Source organism: Eptatretus burgeri, chromosome 16 (assembly GCF_056783735.1).
Source record: "Eptatretus burgeri isolate ZD-2024b chromosome 16, Ebu_testis_v1, whole genome shotgun sequence".
In the NCBI taxonomy this organism is placed as follows: domain Eukaryota; kingdom Metazoa; phylum Chordata; class Myxini; order Myxiniformes; family Myxinidae; genus Eptatretus; species Eptatretus burgeri.
Window position 1 is genome coordinate 27493364 of NC_140976.1, and position 23367 is coordinate 27516730.

General features: G+C 41.6%; 2 protein-coding genes across 5 annotated transcripts in view; both read right to left on the bottom strand.

The window, feature by feature from the left end:
• The window catches only part of OSBP (oxysterol binding protein), a 131866-nt gene extending 128160 nt beyond the window's left edge, over positions 1-3706 (bottom strand). Inside the window, exon 1 of the mRNA XM_085859547.1 lies at positions 3683-3706. The gene's annotated coding sequence lies outside the window, so the exon portion shown is untranslated. The remainder of the gene's footprint in view (positions 1-3682) is intronic.
• A 7996-nt stretch (positions 3707-11702) lies between these two features.
• Positions 11703-22830, bottom strand: LOC147010765 (uncharacterized). 4 transcript variants are annotated; one of them, XM_085859101.1, is made up of 7 exons: positions 22706-22830; positions 19568-19728; positions 14223-16199; positions 13753-13820; positions 13147-13311; positions 12690-12782; positions 11703-12388 (listed from the first exon to the last, which is right to left on the bottom strand). In XM_085859101.1, the coding sequence occupies exons 1-3, from the start codon at positions 22772-22774 to the stop codon at positions 14627-14629; spliced, it is 1803 nt and encodes a 600-aa protein (XP_085715227.1). In that variant the 5' UTR covers positions 22775-22830; the 3' UTR covers positions 11703-12388; positions 12690-12782; positions 13147-13311; positions 13753-13820; positions 14223-14626. The 4 variants fall into 4 exon arrangements, with proteins under 4 accessions (XP_085715227.1, XP_085715229.1, XP_085715228.1 ...); XM_085859103.1 differs by lacking the exon at positions 22706-22830 and adding an exon at positions 20583-20729; XM_085859102.1 differs by having other exon boundaries at positions 11704-12388; positions 13223-13311.
• Between the last annotated feature and the right edge of the window lie 537 nt (positions 22831-23367).

A 23367-nucleotide genomic window follows, 5' to 3' on the forward strand; every position in this document is an offset into this window, starting at 1 on the left:
CTAGGAGGAATTTTCAAAATTGGAGATGGTTACTGTATGCGCAGGGTATTTTTACATGTATATGCCAAGTTTCAGGAAGTTTCGATGAAAACTGTAGGCTGTGAAACAAATGAAACAAAAAACAAAAAATGTCAAAAAATAGGAATGACGTCATAAAAATTGATATGACGTCATATTGATGTATAATATGTGCGGTAATTCATCTCTGCTAATGCCATGTTCGATTCCTGCAAACAGAATTCAAAAAGCTTGTCTAGTTTCGGAGATAATTATTTAGGCGATTTCCATTAGCGGAGATATTTTGACGTCATAACTTTTTTCTAGGAGGAATTTTCAAAATCAGAGATGGTTACTGTCTGCGCAGGGTATTTTTACATGTGTATGCCAAGTTTCAGGAAGTTTCGATGAAAACTGTAGGATGTGAAACAATTGAAACATAAAAAAGTCAAAAAATAGGAATGACGTCATAAAAATTGATATGACGTCATATTGATGTATCATATGTGCGGTAATTCATCTCTGCTAATGCCCTGTTCGATTCCTGCAAGCAGAATTCAAAAAGCTTGCCGAGTTTCAGAGATAATTTTTAGGCGATTTCCATTAGCGAAGATATTTTGACGTCATAACTTTTTTTCTCGGAGGAATTTTCAAAATCGGAGATTGTTCCTGTCTGCGCAGGGTATTTTTACATATATATGCCAAGTTTCAGGAAGTTTCGATGAAAACTGTAGGCTGTGAAACAAAAAAGTCCACAAGAACAACAACGTGAGTAAGACTTAGAGATCCTCCACGAGGATCTAAAAACATGACCTACACTAACTGCACAAGTCATAAATTAGAGCAATTTAGGCACTACATTTGCACTAAACAGTCAAAAACCATGACAACACCCTAAAAATGGATTGCAGATGTTTAAAAGTATTCGGTACTTCGAAAAGTAAAATATTTTTTCAATTTTTTTTTGTGATGCAGAACAACTGAAAAGTCTTATTTTCCTTTTTTTATGTGTAAAATTTTGATATATTTTGTCTTACTTGAGATATTGGCCTTAAAAGACGAAAATATGGAAATTTCCTAATTTCATCTTTTTTGAGATCAAAACTTCTTAAAGGACGAATTTTTTCATAAAAAATTGTTGTAAACCGTGCAGAGGGCTTTTAGCTGCTGTAACATGAGTAATCAATTTAAACTGGAATACATACTGCGCATCTATGGCTCTAAATTTGAAGAAAAAAAACCCAGCTTGGCTCATTCCTTTTGCTCCGGAGTACATCCAAGATGCTTAAAAGAGATGGCTAATGTCATTTCAGAACCTCGACAGATGATCCTCCTGAAGTCTTTTGATGAAGTGGTTCTTCCACAGCATTGGAAAATGGCTAACATCACATCCCATTCATAAGAAAGGAAGTAAGCAAGCTGTCTAGAACTATCGCCCTGTAAGTTTGACATCTGTGCAAGGTAAAGTGCTCGAGGGTATAATCAGAGATGGCATAGCAACGCTTATGATGACCCACAACCGCTTCACAGACGGCCAGCATGAGTTTAGGCCTGGAAGATTGACATCGTGAACGCCACAACTGTCATGTGCCTTCGAGGAATGAACAGGCATGATTGACGAGGGAGATGCAGTGTACTTTCTCTATCTCGACCTCTGCAAAGCGTTTGATATAGGATTGAAAGAGTTCAGAGGTGAGCAACAAGGCTGATTACTTAACTGTGTTCTCTGTGTTATGAACAACGACTCGAAATTCTCGATCTGCACTCACTCTAACCCCTATTATTAACGAATTAACCCATGTCATTTTCATAACACTATCTTATTTGCAATTAGAGAATTGCAAATTAAAATTGCAACTCATTGAACTTTTGCACAACTCATTAAACTTTTGCACAACTCATATCTCCTCGATTTGAAAGGAAGTTTAAAATACAAACATCAAAATTACAAAGTTAATGAAAACTGTGCAAGTTCAAAATATATGACAAGGATGTTTTTTTTATAAGGAGGTGAGAATTTGGTTGGAATTCTCAGAAGGTAACATTTCAGTTTCCATTGATTCCAGGTTATCCTGGAAGACATTTAAGATTCAAGCATGAAATTATGGATTGGCACCTCGTTTTAGCCATAATAGGTGCAGTAGGAGTTGATAACCCCTTCTCATATCTGCACTCCTCCATGATTGAAGGTTAGGCCAAAAAAAAAAAATGTTGCATTGGCGTAACCCGCCCGACCCTAAAAATTCCGCCGACCCTACGTTTTTTTTTGGTTTTTTTGCTATCGAAAAATTTTGCCGACCCTATTTTATTGCTATTTTTGTTGTTTTGCTATCGTTTTCAAGTATCTTGTTGATTGCGATCGCGATCGCAAAAACCCGGAAGTGTTTCGGACAGAACCCGCCGACAAAAAGGGTGGTACTCGAGCCGGGGGAGATTTTGGGAGGGATTTATTAGGAGAGAAAAAAAAAAAAAAGATCCCGACCGACCTACCCTATTTTTCAGTGACCCGTTACGCCAATGCAACATTTTTTTTTTTTGGCCTTACTCTCGTTTGCTTGTTTACACGTTACATTGATGAGATTGAGATTACAATGAAAAGAGAGCACAGATTCCAGCATCAAGCACTTCATCATGGAGTACAGTTGGACTCCATAATTATGTAGGGAGGGCATGGGGAAAAAAGTGGCTGCGCTATCAAAAGTGTACAAAATGATGTGCTGAAAAGGTGGCTATGGAGTGGTCAAGTGTTTTTAAAAACCAACTTTTTATTCTCAAACGTTTTCATCACTAACAAGAATGAAAAAGAACCCAGAATACAACACTAAAGTACAAGATCCAGGAATTGCAAAATTACCTAATTGTTCATCCACCAAATTTGTACTGAAAGAGAGATGTTTGTTTGAATGTGTGTCCATCTTTCTCAGAGATGGCTGAACAGATCTTCGTCAAACCGTCATATATATATATATATATATATATATATATATATATATATATATATATATATATATATATATATATATATATATATATATATATATATATATATATATATATATATATATATTGTTGCGGCCACGGGTACTGAGACACCAGTTTGTCACTCAGGGGGATTAATCCCCGGTTGTCCTCGGTAGAGCCGGACCTGGGGCCACCGCTCACAATTAACGTTGTGGTATGGTGGGTTGTTTTGGAACCACGAACGCTACCCAGTCAACCACGAGTTCCAGTGTCCGCCGTCTAATTATTCCGTTTAACTAGAGGTCACGTGGTTACCTCGCGGGGAGCGCGCCCTTGGAAAAGCACCAATGTTATCTGATTAGATTTTAATTAGGGCGGCCGATCGTTTTAACCTTTGGTGCGTGTCGACGATTTTTTGGTCAAATCTGTGGTAATTACCTCCCAGTCTATCTCGGTTCGGACAATGCTAGACCAATGAAGGAAAGAACAAACACGGACAGGTTGGAAATCGACAAATAATTTATTAATAATAAAATAAATAAATAAAAAGAACTTTTTATTTTCTGAGGTAAATAAAGAATTCCAAAGCAAAATCAATCAAAATGCCAGGAAAGAGACAAAGAGCAGATGCTTATCGGGGGTTGACTTGTTTACAGCTAAACACAGACAAGGGTATCCAACAGATCATTCAGGGAGAGGGGAGGGGGAGAATCGTCTCGCTCACCAGAAAGTCGTCCGTGAGGCGAAAACGTCCTGAAAATGCGTGCGTGCGTGTCACGTCCGTCACCAACACCCAACTTTTCCGTGCACCCTCTCGTGGGGCAGCCTTGGACGCCAGTCGAAGTCTGGAGGGCGCCGAGATCGTCCGTCGAGGGTTTAGACCCTGGTGTTGCTGGCGATCGACCCACGGGTCGACCCACCTCACTTGTTGGCGGCGCTGCTCACACCCACACCACACGCTCGCTTGCCGAAGGACTGGGAAGGGCGAATTGTCCCGTCGGCGCTGGTCAGACACCCGCTTCTTGCTCGCTTCTCTCGCCCTTTGCTTTTTCCTCTCTCCTTTCGCTTTTCCTCTCCTCACGCTTTTCTCTTCAGAACGCTTTTTTCCCCTCCTTTCTCTCCTCACTTTTTCTCTTCAGAATGTACCTCTCGCTCGTCTTTATATACCCGGGCCGTCTCCGCGGGATGTCGTCCGCCCGAAGCTCACCCCACCCCACTGGCACTCGGTTACCATGACGACCCGTGCGCTCCCCAAAAAAGCGGGCGTCGGAGCTCACGAAAGATTGCCGCTGAGGAAGAATGGGGGTGGGCTTCAGAGATCGTGAAAGAAATGTGTGTAAACGTGTCTGTCGTAAAGAAAAAAGCTTCCCATAAGAGAGGGAGCTATCCTTTACCCTTCTCAACGCATCACATTTAAGATCCCATTAGACATGGGAATGGGGCAAATCTGAACATGAATTTAAGGAAATAACTGTCTGAGGACCTGGATGTGTGGACGCATTCATCAGACCGGATTCTGAAATCCGTAAGAGGCTTTGGTGGGGTGGGGGGGGCTTTCTGGAAGCGGGAGGGGCTTTTCAATTACAATTGCCCTCATTTCAAATTTGTTCATGGTCTTTTTCACGTGGGCAATGCCGGGTACCCCAGCTGGTTGTTAGCCCTCTCTCACAAAGCAAATAGCAGGATTAAACAATCGGTCACGCCCGTAGAACGTAAGTGTCTGCATTTTGTTATTCCCTTTTGTCTGCAACGGCTTGTCGGATTGACATGAAATTTTCACCCAAATTGAAACTTGGCTCCTGTCCCATGGGGAATAAGTGTGATTTTTTTTTGTTTTTAATGATGCCAAAGGTGCCTTCATTATGACATCATAATTGCATACATAGAACGCTACATCTGATCAGTATGAAAAATGTTCAGGGTCATCTAGGGATAAATTGGTCGACAGAAAAAAAGATGATGTCATCGGCACGTGGTACGGCTGCCATATAAAAAAAACAACAAAAAAAAAGCCCCATTGTATTACTCCAAAAAGTTTCCCACCTCTGATGTCAGAGGTCAAATGGTTTGGCAGCCAGATTGGATTTACCCAAAAACGTATAAAAATCTTCTCCAGAACTGCTGGACAGATTGATGGGAAACTTCACACACGTTCCCCAAGCCTTGGGGACACCAGGATGTTCACAAATAATTGATAGGTCACATGGTTTGGCAGCCATATTGGATTGAAGGAATATATTTAAAACATTCTCTCTTGAACCACTGCATCAATGGACACGAAACTTAAAAATTCTCATCTCGTACTGATGGGGAATACTGTATATGATTAAATTTTAAACTTTATTGTACACATGGTATAGCAGCCAGAATTTTTTTTTTTTGAATCTGGGTTCTTTTCGATTATGGCTCTGTTTTTGTTTTTTTTGGGGATTTTTTTTGAATCACATGACTGCACCTGGATGGGTTTTAAGGTGGAGGAGGAGCAGATGAAAGCCGAGTGCTATCCAGGTTCCTCTTGATGACTCCATCATTGGTTTTTGCTTGTTCAAGTTCCTTCGGATGATTCCAATACAGTACTTATTTTATTTGGTCTTCTAGTTCACACCGAGGAAGATGGGAGACGTCCCGTTGTTGGAGCTGATTTCCGTTCTCGAACAACACTGCAATTCGAAGCCATCGGTGATCATGCAATGCCACAAGCTGAACAGCCACAGCCAGGAAGGAAGTGAGTCCATTTCGGAAGACGTAACAGCCTTACGAAAATTGAATAAACTGGGTGAGCATGGAGGTAATCTCAAAGACACGCTACATAATCGGTTAGTCTGTAGAATTGCGAACGTACATTGCTGATTGAAGCATCGTTTGATTTCAACAAGGCTCTACGTATATCTTCTGCAATGCAATTGGTGAAAAAAAAAACCACGTTGGATCTCCGCGAACATGTCGTCATTAGGCGGAAGGTCGCAGTAAACAAGATGACGAGTTTTCATGTCCTGAAGACCCCCCTGTGGTTTGTCTTTTGATGGAGAATCCACAGTGAAGTGTGATCAATGTGGGTGGACAGCTCATACTCAAGCTATATGTGCGGAAAAATGGGTCATTTTGCAACAGTCTGTCACTCGAAACCTAAGACCCAGAAGCATTCCTCCAAGCAAGAACAGTTATTCACAGGTACTGGGCAAAAAGTCTAAATATCAGACATATCAGTTAGAGGATGAAAATGAAGAGGACACATACAATCTTTTTCATAAATCGAGCAACCAAGCGAAATCCAACCATTTCTTGTTACGTTGGAGTTACAAAGAAACAAATCAAATTAATTGGGAACATACTCTGTGCAGAGCGTTGGTGCTGCCGAAGCAGTCTCCTGGGCTATTGGGCACAATCCTGGACGGGTCGCCACTCCGACACAGGATGCTTAAATGGCTCAATCATCCCAGCAAGCTGGTACTCATTTTGCCGACCTCAGAAGGATGACAGGCTGAGTTATTAATTCAATGGCCAAGCAGGATTTGAACTCAGGACCCGAGGTTCCCAAGCCTACCACCCTCACCATTTTAAGCCAACACCAGGCATAAAGAAGCAAAGTGATGATGCAAATTGATACCGAGTCTTCAGTATCACTGATGTTGGTGAAGCTGGGTTCCAGGAGAGGTTGGGGGACAGATGACCCAAATAGGTCCACAATTTACCCAAGTCAGACCATATTGTGCACGTACACCGGTGAATCAGTGGACATTGTGGGAGAATGTGAAGTCAATGTGACAAGTCATGGTCGTACATCCTCCTTCGGTAAATAGATGTGATCATGTGACCCCTTCGAAAGCATCTATTTATTACATGTACACAGCCTAGGAAGGAAACTGGAAATGCCAACATTGAGAAAAAGAAAGGAAGAGGATGGTGTTGTGTCCTGTTATCACAATGACGATGTAAATACTCATGTTATTTTGGACACGGGAGGATGCACGTAAAGGAGTGGAGAGAGGGAAATGGGGGATTGAATGAAGGCTGTTATCTCATTCCTGTGCTCTGGATCATTGGCTAAGTGACATCAGATAGGAATGAAGGTGTGCCTTTATTGTGTACATATAGGTGGGTAGTAAATTTGGGAAATTGAAATTGAGGAAAAGAAGAGAATGTAGGATGGTTGGAAAAGGAAATGAGGTGAATGGAGTTTGGGAGAGAAGCGAAGGAAGGTTGGGAGGATATAGGAGTATGGGGATAGAATAGAAGGGAAGAAGCAGAGAAAGGAGAGAGGGTAAAGAAAAATTCTGCCATGTTGGCATACAAAATAAATAGACTCCTCCAAAAGTCAAGGACAACAGGGAAGCAGAATGGCTGAGTGGAGACAGAAGGGACAGGGTATTAATGGATCAAGGGAAGGGACTTGTATGAGATATATTGTTGAAGGATGGTGGGGTTGGAGGGTTCCCCATGTGAAACCCCCTCAAAAGGGTTGACTGGATGATGACATTATGGGCATCCAAATCGGGGAAAATAGAGTAAAACAAGTCAGAGAAAAAAAAATTTTTTTGAATGAAAAAACATATCAGGGTGGAATCTCCCCAAAACAACCAAAGGAGGTGGGAAGGAATGACACAAGAATACAACACCACAAACCTTTTACGGATTGCCATCACAACATCTTTTGACGTTTTCCATCTCAATCACACAAAAATACAATGGACAACCAGAACGGCACTCAGTCGAGCGCATACCTCCGCCAGGCTGAACACATTTACGTTTTCTATCCCATTGATAGGTTGGATCTGCATCCAAACCTGAATCAAAATCTAAATTGGCTTGTTCTTGTCACCAACACACTCATGCACCAAGTTTCGTCTGAATCCATCCACAACTTTTTGAGATATCGTGCTATATATCGTGTTTGGCCCTATCTCTCAATGGTGAAGAATCACTTAAATTCTGGCATCTGGATCCAGATCTTCACCAAAATCGAATCAATTTTCATCGTCACACACCCAACTTCTCCAACAAATTTTGTTCAAATCTGTCCATAATATTTTGAGATATCCTGTTCACATACAAACAGTCAGACAGGGTTGAAAACATTACCTCCATCCACCTTTAGTGGCAGAGGTAAACCAACCAACTAACGTGACAAATCTACAACGACTCCAACATAGACATCTTCATACAATTATTACTATTGCCATCTCTGACAAAATAATGTCGTGATGGCGATCCGTAAAAGGATTGTGGTGTTGTATTCTGGTGTCATTCCCACATTGTCATTCCTTCCTACCTCCTTTGGTTGTTTTTTTGGGGATTCCATCCCAACATGCTTTTTCCTTTCGAAAAAATGTTTTTTTTCTGACTTCACAGAAACAGTCCTTGCTGTCACAGAAACCAGGATGCTTTCACGTTTGCCCTGCAACAGATTCCTGTTTTTTAATGCAATATCGCATTTCATGGAAAAGAAAGGTGACATGCTAGAGAGTGATGCTAATGGGCCACAGTTTATTCTCGTCTTCTTTTGTATGTGGCACATGGCTCTGGGTCGCATCATTTGCTGGGGCATAGCTCTGCCACTGGGCCACAGTTTGATGCAACAAGTAAAGGAATGAACGAACAGGAAAATAGGAGAGAGATAAGAAGAGGAAAGAATAACCTGCAAGTAAGATGGCTACATTTGGTTAGGTAAGTTTAATGGGGTTATATGAGATCGAGATAGTGATCGGGAAAGAGAGAGAGAGAGAGAGAGAGAGAGAGAGAGAGAGAGAGAGAGAGAGAGAGAGAGAGAGAGAGAGAGAGAGAGAGAGAGAGAGAGAGAGAGAGAGAGAGAGAGAGAGAGAGAGAGAGAGAGAGAGAGAGAGAGAGAGAGAGAGAGAGAGAGAGAGAGAGAGACACACAGAGAGAGACAGAGAGAGAGAGAGAGAGAGAGAAAGAGAAAGAGAAAGAGAAAGAGAAAGAGAAAGAGAAAGAGAAAGAGAAAGAGAAAGAGAAAGAGAAAGAGAAAGAGAAAGAGAAAGAGAAAGAGAAAGAGAAAGAGAAAGAGAAAGAGAAAGAGAAAGAGAAAGAGAAAGAGAAAGAGAAAGAGAAAGAGAAAGAGAAAGAGAAAGAGAAAGAGAAAGAGAAAGAGAAAGAAAGAGAGAGAGAGGTGCTGATGCACATTTAGCTAGAATATGGTGATATAGGGTTGTGCAACACTTGCTTGAATCCCTGGATAAATGATTGGGATCTAACAGCCTCAATAAGACAGTTCCACAAATAGAAGAAAAGATGTAGAAAGGAGTAGAAGTGTCTGGTGAGCCTGAATTTCCAGAGTTGACCAGGTGAGACTGAGATTTGCCAGGGTTTAACGACATGTTCCATATGTCAGACCAGTATGTTGTTAGCCCGTCCTCCACGCAGCGGAAGACGGGGTTTTGCAATCACTTCTGTCTGTCTGGGCCATAACTTTTTACCATTTGAGATTTTGTTAGTAAATTTTCAACAAAGCTATATTATAAGAATATGGAGAAGACAAATTAATAATTTTGTAAAAATAATTTTCATTTTTATTATTGCTAGAATTTTAGACCCGTCGCTTTGCTGATGGAAATAGCAATCTTTGCTGTGATAGCTTCTCAATAGGGAAAGAAGAAAAAGGATTCCAAGGAGTGCGGGTATAACCAGTGTCGCAAGTTGGAGTTTGCAGTTTCGCCATGTGTGCCCATGTTCCCATGGAAATATATATATATATATATATATATATATATATATATATATATATATATATATATTTTTTTTTTTTTTTAATACACTATATTTTTTTCATCGCAAACCTTCCTGGGAGTTCCCTGAATCCACCGTAGTTTGGTTCATTGAAATCCCTTCTCAAGTTATAACACGACAAACAAACAGGCAGATAGACAGCTCCTTTGATAATATACATTATTATTAGCCCCTGTTGGACAGAGTCCAAAACGGGGGCTTTTGGATTTGGTCTCGATTTTAGTGTCCGTGCGTGTGCAACCATATAATTGGTCATGTATGGACTGATTTTATTCGTACTTGGAAAAAAGACAACACATGATGGAATACATATGCACATCATTTTTTTTCGAGATCAGATCCAAGATTGCTGATGAGCAGCCATTTTGTTAAACGTGTCCCCAACCATTTCTCAGACATGCATGTTCCGATTTTGTTCAAACATAGTACATGTACAGTACATGATGGCATGCACTTGCACTGAACTTAATTTTGCGATCTGATCACAGATGGCCGACTGGTAGACTGGCGACCATTTTAGTTATAAAGACGGAAAATAAGACATAAAAGTCATCGCCCCCGTTGATTGAGTAATTTTGCTGAACGTATTTAAAGGGCTAGCTCATATTTATTTCCCCACTCCCATGGGAGGGGAATTTTGGAATTTTTGTACATGTTAAGTTACTCTTTTATGAAAAATTTAAGCAGAATAATCACGTTAATTTCCTGATTAATGGAAGGTTTTGTTATTTTCACATGCAACTCTTGAATGTTCTGGATTTTGCATTGTACAACACACAAGGGGGGTACCCAGTATGGCCCAGGGAAAAATAGTACTCAGCAACTTGAAATAACTTGCGAGTGTATTTATAAGAAAGCAGGGGTTTCAGGACGTGTTAGACATTGAAAAGCTTTGGAGTTATTGGTCTCGTGGTGATTTCCTTTTGAGTACTGCCTTACCCCACATCCCATTATGCACCTTATTGTGGCCTTCAGTCTCAAAACAGCCTTCATTTGCTCAGATTCGGGGGCCTGTGGGTGCTACGGTTCGGGCATGAGAGTAACAAACAAATGCACAAACACTTGAATTTTTTTTACAAGATTTGTAATCCCTTATGAGCCATTTCACAACAATATTTTAGACACCCTTTGATTTATATATACTGTATATATCTTCTTCTTCTTTCGGCTGCTCCTGTTCGGGGTCGCCACAGCAGATCATCCGTATGATCTGCATAGTGATTTGGCACATGTTTTACGCCGGATGCCCTTCCTGACGCAACCCTGGTCGCCTCTTACAACACAGGGATATGGTACACCTATTTTAACCAGGGTATACACCGGCCCAGTACACTGCTACTCATTTCACCGACCTCGGAAGGATGACAGGCTGAGTCAACCCCCTGGTGTATTAATTCAGTGGCCCAACGGGGCTTGAACTCAGGACATTTTGGATCCCAAGCCGCTGCGCTAACCACTGCGCCAACACCAGGATATATATATATATATATATATATATATATATATATATAAATATATATATATATATATATATATATATATATATATATATATATATATATATATATATATAAAATGATTTAAAAGGAGAAGATATATGAGGTTATTTTATTCATAGGAATTACAAAAGACCAAATTCATAATCATGAGAAAATGAAGTTCATCCCTCACCCTAACAACCCAAACCCAATCCCTAACCTTCACAATAAAACCCAAACCCAGCCCAAACCCAAAGACCCAAAACCCAGCCTGAACACCACAAACCCAACCCTAACCCTCACAATAAAACCCAAACCCAACACTAACTTGAAAACCCCAAACCCAAACTGAACACCTCAAACCTAACCCTAACCCGAATACCCGAAATCCAACCCTAACACCTCAAACCCAACCCAAACCTGAAAACCCCAAACCCAGCCATAACACCCCAAACCCAACCCTAACCCTCACAATAAAACCCAAACCCAACCCTAACCTGAAAACCCCAAACCCAATCCCAACCCAAAAACCCCAAACCCATCTCTAATCCCAAGATCAGAAATCATTTTTGCACTTCATTTTTTTTTTAAGCTCAAGTTTGTTTATTTATTTTTTTAAACAGTTCAACAATAATAATACAGAGTAAATAGTCTTTCAACTCAACAGAGTTTTGTTTTTCTTTTCTTCCAGTTCTGTCTTGTGAATGAAGTTTTAGTTCTTTCAAGTTTGAAGAAGTAGAAAGGGGGATGGAGATGTCTCATGGAGATGTCTTGTAAATATGGCTCGAGAATTACCAGGTCTTCCCAGTACTTTCTTGATATTGCTGAAAAATAATGAATAAACACATTACTTATCTCAGATCAATTGAAGTAAGATATCATTTCATTCATTTTAATCAATTGAACTTACCTCTCATCAAACACCATCCAACAAAGAACGACATAGATACGTTTGGAACCCAGAGAGTCTTCTTGGTAGAACTCACCTTCCAAGTCTCCAAAACAGAACTCACCTTCCAAGTCTCCAAATTAAAACTCATCTTCCAAGTCTCCAAAATAGAACCTGCTTTTCGAGTCTCAAAAGCAAAACTCGTTTCCTGATTTCCCCGAATTTTGTCGGTCTCCAACGTAGAACTCTTGTGCTGGGTCTCCAAAGTGGAACTCATATGCTGGGTCATCAAGGTAGAACGCGTATTATATGCTGGGTCTCACTGAAAGGGAAGGAGAAAAAAAATTAAAAGTGAAAGATTATTGAGTGTAAAGGTCTTTGTACAGTAATTAAGTCACACACGATGTACAGTGTCGAAGTCACGCACGATGTCAGGATCAGCCCTTTTTACAGCCATTTTTCCTTTCTGTGCAGGGGTTAGCTTTTCTTGAGGCATTGTTTTATGGCCGGATGCCCTTCCTGACGCCAACCCTGGTCGCCTCTTACGACACACAGGGATATGGTACACCTATTCTAACCGGGGCATACACCGGGACCAGGACACTGGTGCTCATTTCACCAACCTCAGTAGGATGACAGGCTGAGTCAACCCCCTGGTGTTAATTCAGCAGCAAACAGAGCTTGAACTCAGGACCCTGGGAACCCAAGCCGCCACCCTAACCACAAAGCCAACACCAGGCTGAGTCACACATGATGTACAGTAATGAATTCATATACGATGCACAGTTATGAAATCACACACAATGTACAGTAATTAATTCACACATGATGTTCTCTGTACAGTGATGAAGCCACGCAGAGAACACCAAGGGTTAATTGCTGTGGTTCCCTTCATGAATGACATTGATTGCCTGAATCAGGGAGAGACCTGACCTACTTGATATGTTCATTTTAATTATTAAATTCTCTTCACTCGGATTTAAGTTCTCGTCATGATATTTTGAACAACTTACAAAATGACAAACACAGTCACAAAAAGGGTGCTCGTGATTAAATAAGGTCCATGGAAGGTTTAAGTACCTGTAGTTCTGGAGACTGATGTTTATTTTTAAAATCTTGGATAGGCCTACTGTAAGAGTCTGACGTTTCATCTTACATTCCTGGAGTGCTTGTACGATGGAGTGATGATGGATCCATTGCCAAACATCACATCTTCTCCAGCGGCCGTGACTGAAACTTCTTCGTCTGCACACACATCAACAAAAGGAAGTCAAAACCACTCAACAGCTTTGTCATCACAATCATCATGCCTTCCAGCAAAATCCTGGTAATACTGAATCCTCTCAATTCAAAAATTTTTTTTTTTTTGCTCTCAATTTCACCTCTTTATTTTCTTCATTACAAATTCCCACTGGATTTGCACGAAATTTTTTCAAACAATAAATTTTAATGATCATCCAGGTGTGCACAATGACTTTTATACGGATACATCAACACTCATGCCAGACTTTCACCAATTGGATGATTTGTTTGGTGTTTGTCTGGATTCGAGTTCAGCAAAAAAAAAAAAAATTCTCAACACTTCTGAGGGACAGACAAAATGGGACACGATGCGGGTGAAGAACAGTAAGTTAAGAAAAAGTTTGGAATAATTTGTAACGTCAGACAAGATTCTTGGCAACTTACGTTCTAACCGGAAGAATGGTTTCAGGTGATGGGATGGAGGAGGGATCGAGTGCTTCTTCTGAAGGGGCCTTTGGAAAAACGAGAGAAATATGAAATATTAAAGTCATTGATATCTTAATCGGTTTGATAACTTATTCAGAAAAGGGCACAGAAGGAAATGCACGGATGGAACAGGTAAACGATAAAAAGGAGAGTCAGGTGATCTCATCCAATCGGAGGGAGTTAAAGTTCTTGTTATTATTCTGCACGGAGATGACCATAACAATTAGTTATCTTCCCACCAAAATTATAATTACAATTATCTCCACAATTAAGGATATTCTTCTTCATCGAAGGAAGTATTAACAGCATTGTCTGTAAAAGATGAAGTGCCAAACTTTATTTCAATGTAATGTCTTGATATTGGGGTTGGCTGTGTTTGCACCCAGTGTGTTCACCCCACCTGTCCCAAGGTATTTAAGAGTGCTTACCTGTTGAAGGTCCTGCATACCAAATGGCTTCCGCTATTGCTGCCGGTCATCACGGTGATGCTTCCGGTTGGGAAGCAGCCAATGAACAATGTAAGAAGATTATAAATTGTTTTTCACCAACAATAAGACCCCACCATGTTTTTTTTCTCAGCATAAGTTCCTTCATTGTAAAAGTTCAGGTTCCTGTCCTTACGAAATGCAAAATATCAATCAGGAGTGAACTCCCTGTCCAGGACTGAATGATCAGAAAAGGTTTCGGTGGTGGCTCCATTGTGATCACGGGTACATTCACTTGTTTGAAGAGACTGAGCGTCAAAGGAAATAGTTTTCAACGGAATATACTGTCTTTCCTTTAATGTGTGTAGCGTGAGGAGACTATTATGGGGGATGAGGAGGAAAGGTCGTCATCGACGAAGATGAGCCTTGCCCTGGAGCTTCTCCAGGAGAACTACTTTGGCTCCTTTGATGGTGTATCGCCGGTCTGGGTCACTTTCCCTCTTTTTGTCAAGATCACTCAGCAGCATCTCTTGTTTTTCTCTTTGTTGCTGAGTGTAATCTGGAGTGATGAAAATGTTTTTTGTCCAGAGAGAGGGATCAATCAAATTGCGTACCTTCTTGTTGTTGGTAAGAACTAGATTCCTGTCAGACTCGCATCTGAAAACAACTTTCATGGGTCGGAATCTGTCCTCGATGTAGTGTCCAACGCGGACTGTACGTATAGGCTCGATGTCCAGGTTCATGGCTTTGATCAACTTTGCCACAACCTCCTTGTCATGTTCACCTTTTCCCTCCTTCACTCCACGGAACATGAGGTTATTTTTGCGCCTTTCAATCTCCGCTGAATCATCACCGAGAAGCTTTGAGTGAGAAGAATGGTGACGCTTCCTTTCGGGCGGCTGCTGATGGACATCGTGCTGTTTCTGCTGTTTTTGCTGCAGCCCGTCATCAGTTTTTTCAATCACTTCTTCCTCGTTTTTCTCAACAAGCTTTCCTGCATTTTGCACTGTGGTCACTCTTTCCAAGACCTCCTGTTCCCTCATCTCCACAATACGTTTCCTCTTCCTCATCTCTTGTTCTCTTTCCAATAACATTAAATCTCTCTTTTTCCGCACAACTTCACATTCTTCGTGTTGTTCCTGGTGCTCTCTCCCTCGAGGACAATTCTCTTCCTGTAATTTCAGGAGATTGTTCTCTCGATCTTTAAGCTGCTCCCCTTTTTGGTGGATGTCAAGCTGCCTTTTCTTTATTCTTTCATCTTTCCCATTCATTAACGCTTCAAACATCCCCTGTCGCTCCAACTTCTGCTGCTTCCTTCTCTCCAGGTCCAGCTCCCGTTGCTGCACACCTCGCTTCAAGTTTTCAAAGTCTCTCTCTCTCTTTTCTACAAGAAGCATTTTCTGCTTACATTCTGCATTTTTCTCTTTTTCCCAGATCACAACTTGGGATTTCTCTTCCTGAAAATCCCTTTCCCGATTTGCCAGTCTGCATTCCTCCATCTTTCTCATCCTTATCTCTTCTTTTTTCCTCTCCTGTTCATTTTTTACCCTCTGCTCTGCTTCCTTTTTCTGTGTCTGCTGTTCCTCCTCTCGTTTCTTCCGTTCATCTTCCTCCTTTAGCCATAATTCTTTCTCTAATTTTCGTTGCACGTCCTTTTCCACCAACTCATGTTCCATTTCCTGCAGAAACTTCTCTCTTTGTGCGAGATTGCTTTCGTTTTCGACCAACCGAGCCTCGTATTCCTGCAGTTGTTCTTCCTCTGCTCGTAAAACCTTTACTTTCTCTTTTTGATCATCTTCTTCTTGTTCTTTGTCACCAGAGTTTTGTTTTACAGTTACGTCCGTTTTTTCAATCATTTCCCAAACCTCCTCTCCCTCTGCTTTTTGCATTTCATCGTGTTCATTTTCCCGAACCTCCGTCACCAATGCTGGCTTGTCTTTCAATTCATTTCTCCACTTCACTTTACATCGACATCGTAAACTGCAAGAAAACAAAGAAACATTCTCAGTTCCAGTTAAAATGAAGTATTACATGACATGCAAAGTTTTGAATACATGGTTTTGTGAAACATAAACAAGCATGATCCACAAGAATTACAATTCTGGAGGATACAGAATATCAAGCACACGGCTGTAACTTAACACAGACCAAATGGTCAGTGTGGAACAATGAATCCATCCATCCATCGGGATCATACTCTGTGCAGAGCATTGGTGCTGCCGAAGCAGTCTCCTTGGCTATTGGGCACAATCCTGGACGGGTCGCCACTCCGACACAGTATACCAGCAAGCTGGTACTCATTTTACCAACCTCAGAAGGATGACTGGCAGAGTCAACCCCACATGGTATTAATTCAACAGCTGAGGGGGATTTGAACTCAGGATCCTAGGATCCCAAACCCACCACACTAACCATTAACCCAACACCAGGCATATCAATGAATCACACTTGATTATTTGAATGTTATCATGGAGGATGTTTTGAATTTTTCATTGATTGTTTGGCTAAAGAAGGAAGTTATGACTTTTACTGTAAATTATGTTTTACTGCACTGGAATTCCATCGGAAACATTTTTTCGTGACATCATTTGGCAGACCATCTTGGACTTTTAAATGGCCGCCGTTTCAGAAGTTTTTGGCCTGTGACTGACGTTGAGCAACAAACTATTCCTTGGAAATCACCACTTAGGAGGTGAGTTTCAGTTCATGTTCACAAGAAATGTTCAATAAGTAATCTTCAAGAATCTTCCTGAAGACATCATTGTCACTTGGTGTGAACATAAAATCCAGTCAGTGGTTTTAACTTGTGTCACATGGGTGAGACATTTATTCCTATCACGTTTATAAGTAATTAAATTCCTTCACTCGTACATCATGGACGAAGATAATGGTATGTGGATTTTTAAGAGTCTTCACCATGGATCAAATTATCAAAGAGATGTAAGAAAAGCTGTGTGTCACTCAGTAAATAGAAAGAGCGATGAGGAAACTGTTTATCAAAATTTAAAAACATGGAGACGAACAAAGAACAAGAATTTGGTGAATTGGAAAATGTACTGTATTCACATTCAATAATAAAATCGATCTGAATGGAAAGGAAATCATCATGTGGAATATATCCATGTCTGGTCATCCTTCGTTATTTCAGCTCGATTGTTATTACAAAAACAAAAATCTCATTGTTCTTTCACTTGAATAATTATCATCTCCTTGAATAATCTACAAGACCATCTTCTCATGTTTCACATTGTGTTGTGGGATACATGATGGCATCTCCCAAAGAGCTCCCGTTGGACAAACCAACAACAGATTTTGAGCTCTGCTTGAATTGCCAGATAGATACCGGTGAAAAGCTTGTTGATACTCAATACAGAACCTTCAAGGAATCAACGTTTGAAACTTTTCTAAAGTGTGTCCAGAAAAAGGAAGATTATTACAATCCAGAATTTGTGAGTTGGACAAAGGCTGTTCGGAATTACAGCAGATGAGCTGAAAGCTAACAAAGCTACTTGGGACAGTAATCGACATTAAAGAATCGAATCCCCTGGATGGAGATGAAAGAAGAAGCAAACTTCCTGTTGCTTCACAAGACCCAACTTTACTGACAAAGAGGACGACCCAGTGCTTCTTCTGGTCATGTTTCAGAATCCATTAAGCCTGCTCGTTTGAGCAGTGCAGTGTTTGACAAATCAAAATGTGTATTTTGTCAACCAACCACAGCAGATGAGAAAGAGCCAAAAGTACATGAAAAACTCCTGAAGTGCCAATTCCAAGTAACATTGGGGGAAAAAAATCCAAGAAATTGTAAACAGCAGTGGATATGATACTTGGAATGTTAGGCTTGCCGACGAGCTCTCTTCTGGAGATTTACAGTCTCGTGACATTCTGTACCATCACACGTCCTGCTTCATGAAAACTGGGAAAAGACGATTCAGCATCCATGTCGTGAAGATAAATGACTTGAAAATAGGGAACCGATCGTCCTGCAGTGAGTGTTACGTTTATTGCCGCACACGTAGAGTTCTTCAGTGTTCTACAAGACCAACTAGATGAGGGGTAGTGTGTCGACATGACTGAACTGCAGAAGTGCATTTTTTTTTGTCTACCTTGTCGAGGCTCGTGTGAGAGCTAACACACAACGCACAGCAAGGGGGGCATGAGACAAAAGGGGCAGGAGTGAGAAGGACAAAACAGTGGGGAACAGAGACATTAGGAGATCTGTGAAAGGGAGAGGGATTGGGCGGGGAACACGGGTATACAAGATGGACAGGAAGGAAAGCAGGGAGTTTGAAGGAGGTGGGTTTGGGGTGGATTAACGGGGGGTAGAAAAGATCGAGGATTTGGATGGGGGATGATAAGAGCTGGTGGTGAACAACTGTTTTGAAGGCCTGGAGGGAAGAATGGGATTGAACAGAGTGAGGGGGTTTATTCCAAAGGAGGGGAAAAAGAGGAATGAAAGAGTGAAGGTGAGCAGTGATTCGTGATTTTGGTAGTTTTACTATAAGGGGGTTGTTGGCAGACCTTGAGCGCCTTGTGGAAATATGATGGGGACAAATCGCAGACACAGCAAGGGGGGAGGGTGGGGGGCGAGACCGGAGAGGAGATGGTAGAAGACAGAAAGACCACTGACCTGCCTGCGGTGAGAGAGTGAGAGGCCCAAATACTCAGCCTCATCACGGATTTTTGTCTGAATGTTTTTTGAGGACTCGGCCTCATTTAATGTCTGAAGCGACGATGGATTCAAAGGACAAGTACAAGACAGACTGAGCTGAAACATACACAGGTTTTGTGACACAGAGGTTACTTCATACACGAGTATAATTACAAACAGCTCACCAAAGTGAAGGCTTACCAAAGTTCTACTCTACCTGTAAAATGATCATTGAGGTGTCTCCACAAAATATAACTTTGATTCACACAGCAAAAGTAGGTTTGTTCATGGCAGCCATTTTGAAATACAAGATGCATCCATCCATAACTTCTCCAAAAATTAAAATTGTGTTTTTAACTTCTTGTCAATGCAAATGTGGGTATTGCCACCAAAATGGACTTCATATGACATTCACATCCTGAGATATTAGCAAATTTGGAGAAACATGGTGGCCATTTTGAAATCCAACATTGGCCCAAAAAATTGGATGAAAAAAAAGTTTCCAATGGATTTTTGACACATTGTCATCTACTCCAGCAATAAACAACAAATTCCGTGTTTAGTAAAAAAGACTCTAGTCCTTATAATCCTCCATAACATCATACACGATAAACTCGTTTCAAATCTCTGAACGATCTGGTTCCCTCGTGGATGAAAGTCTGATAAATATTGATGAAAAGTCACTTGTGTTCTTTACCAGTGAATGCAGAGCTTTCTCTTGGGATTCCTTTTGTTGTTGAACCAACATGACGGATCAAATGTGATTACAACATAAAACAAAAGGAGGGAAATCACGATGAACGCGATGTCGCGAACCATGAACATCCCTCCATCCTGAACAGCATCATTCTGGAAAAGCTGTGGAAACAGACAAGGGCAGGGGAAGGAGGAATCTTATTTCATTTTAAATTAAACTAAAAAATGTTTTCACAATTATTTTACAAAATTAAATAGTTCATGACAAAATCAGAACATGATCTTGAAAGTTTTTAGAGTTCAAACACAATGGCTCGTCGAATGTACGAAAGTTTATCGTTTGTATGACGCTGGCCGAGTGCAGGTTTGCAAGAGGAATTGGAAAGTAATTTGTAAATTCGGGAAGTAATTCCGTGAAGATTCATTCATCGACAAGACCATGAAAGAGCTTTTTCCTTGAAAGGACAAATTCCAAGTTTGCTTGGTGGGGAAAGTTAACCTGCAGTTTCCAACCAAAGATAAACTCTCTTGATGCTCCTCATCACCTCGTCACAGTAAAGGGGAATCGCAATGACGAGCTAAAGGGCAGACAAGGAAGATTAAATGTGGGATTTAAACTGTGAACCAACACTCACTGGCATACTCCTTTTTCAAGGCTACTTCTGGAATCTTGAATTTCTATTTAAAAAGTACCGTTAGGCAAGATAGCCGTCTTAAGATGAATTAAAAATGGCAAATCAGTGGGACCTGATGACATACCAGTGGAAGTATACACCTGCCTTGGTGGATTGAACATAAACTCGAACTTCGATCGGTATTCGATGGTACGGCGCCACGATGCTCTCAACGGTGGAACTGGATAAACCTGTGGACCCCTCACTAACCCACCCCTCACTAACCCCACCCCCACCATTGTAAATCCCACGTAGCGCCAGATTTCCCAAACTACAAAGAAAGAAACTCCGATCGTGTTGTTTACCTTCCCCGAGTCCAGTACACTCACAATCCTCACTTACCTGCTGTGATGGTCGGGACGCTCCACTTCCGAGCATGGTGAGTACGAACACCGCGATGGAAAACAACATGGCTGATGCACGGCAACCCACGAACTGAGGATTTCACGATACCGCTCTGTCTAAATGTTCCCTATTGTTGGAATTGTCATTGTGACGTCACACTGGACTGTGGCCACGCCCCCTTTACCTCGTTAATGTCGATATCTCAACCGATATATAATTATATATTTTTTGCTTCCAATAATCTGTTCCGGTGAAAACCGCGTGGCCCAAGGTTGAACAACATGAGTGTTGTTTTTCCTTTCAATTTTTTTAGAAACAGCCATCGCTCAAAACCGTAACACCATCTCTACCCAGCACCAGCTACCAGAACATGTACACAGACGACTATTCCCCCTCAATCATCCCCCCACAATCCTCCATTCACTCTCAACACCACAAAATCCACCACCATCACACACCCCTGTTCTCGCCACCATCTCCCTCAATTCCCCACCAACCATCACCCCCACAATCCCCACCACACCCCACACCCCATAGCACAACTCCACCTTCAACTGGGGCGGGACATCGACACGGCATGACACAGCATGGACACGTACACGACAGTAGGACACGACGCGGCACTACCAGACATAAATATCATCCCAGGAAGTTTGAAACGGGACAATCCCGTAACATACAGGACACCCGGTCATCCTGAGACGGTGGGACAAAGCATTCGTCACTCATTTTGTCAACAGTGTCCAAATGTGTCTTCACGGTGTCTGTGCTGTGTCGTGTTCGTGCCGTGCTGTGTAATGTGTCCGTGTCCGTGTTGTGTAATGTGACGTGTCCGTGTCCGTGTTGTGTAATGTGTCCGTGCTGTGTAATGTGTCCGTGTCCATGTTGTGTAATGTGATGTGTCCGTGTCCGTGTTGTGTAATGTGTCCGTGCTGTGTAATGTGTCCGTGTCCGTGTTGTGTAATGTGATGTGTCCGTGTCCGTGTTGTGTAATGTGTCCGTGCTGTGTAATGTGTCCGTGTCCGTGTTGTTTGTGCTGGAGTAATATAACCGATTTATGAATTAATACAAAATCCCTTCTAAACCCGAAAATAAACGGAAAAACAAAACCCACCACCGTGTGGTGACCACCTGATCGGACCACGTGACTCGGCCTCCCCCTCCTCACCAAAACCTCCTCCGTCGCCATCTTTATCTGATTCACTCCCACAAGGCTCGAAACGATTCGGTTCCACAATTCCCCCAAAATCGTTTCCATCACTAATTTTGAATCCAATAGTTTATTCCAAATTCCACTGATCAGTTTGAATTCATCGAGAACCTTGAGAGTTTCTGATGACGGTGGAATCAGGATCGGAATCCGAGCTCCACATCCACCGTTACTCTCTGTAAACCGGCATTTTGATCAAGTTTCCAACCAAAGATAAACTCTCTCGATGATCGTCATCACCTCCTCACGGAAAAGAGGAATCGCAACGACGATTTAAACCGCAGACAAGGAAGATTAAATGTGGGATTTCAACTGTGCACCAACACTCAGTGGCCTACTCCTTTTGAAAGGTTACTCCTGGAATCTTTGATTTGGATTTTTAAAAGAACTGTTAGGCAAGATAGCCATCTTAAGATGAATTAAAAATGGTAAATGAGTGGGACCTGATGAGATACCAGTGGAAGTACACACCTGTCTGTGTGAATTTAATATAAACTCGAACTTCGATCGGTATTCGATGGTACGGCGCCATGATACTCTCAACGGTGGAACTGGTTAAAGCTGTGCATACTCACTAACCCACCCCTCACTAACTCACTCCTCATTAACCCTACCTCACTAACCAATCCTCACTAACCCACCCCTCACTCACTAACTCACTCCTCATTCACCCACCCCTCACTCACCCCTCACTAATCCACCCTCACTAACCCACCCTCACGAACCCACCCTCACGAACCCACCCCTCACTAACCCACCTACCACTAACTGACTCCTCACTAACTCCCCATTCACCCCCCCCCCACCATTGTAAATCCCATGTACAGCCATTTCCCAAACTACAAAGAAAGAAACTCCGATCGTGTTGTTTACCTTCCCCGAGTCCAGTACACTCACAATCCTCACTCACCTGCTGTGATGGTCGGGACGCTCCACTTCCGAGCACGGTGAGTACGAACACCGCGATGGGGAACAACATGGCTGATGCACGGCAACCCACGAACTGAGGATTTCACGATACCGCTCTGTCTAAATGTTCCCTATTGTTGGAATTGTCATTGTGACGTCACACTGGACTGTGGCCACGCCCCCTTTCCCTCGCTCACGTCGATATCTCAACCAATATATAATTATATATTTTTTGCTTCCAATAATCTCTTCGGGTGAAAACCGCGTGGCCCAAGGTTAAACAACACGAGTCTTTTATCTTTCACATCCTTTACACCAATGAGAACAGGATTTAAAAACGTTCATTTTGATAAGTTGGGATTCTGATTACTGACATTGTACAACAGACGTGTGTTTATTTAATTTATGTTATTCATGATAAACGTTGTGATGAAGGAGCTGACACGGTGAGTAATACAGCACCTCCTTTATTCGTTTACGTCTCTTTGGTATCCGTGTGAACATTCATTTTGTTGGTGGGTGTGCATACGTAATAAAAGATAGCCTGTAATAGATCTGTATCTTCACCAAAATCGAATCAGTTCGTCCTTGTCACACACCAAACCTGTCAACAAAATTTCATCCGGATCCATCCACAACTTATTGAGATATCCTGTACACAAA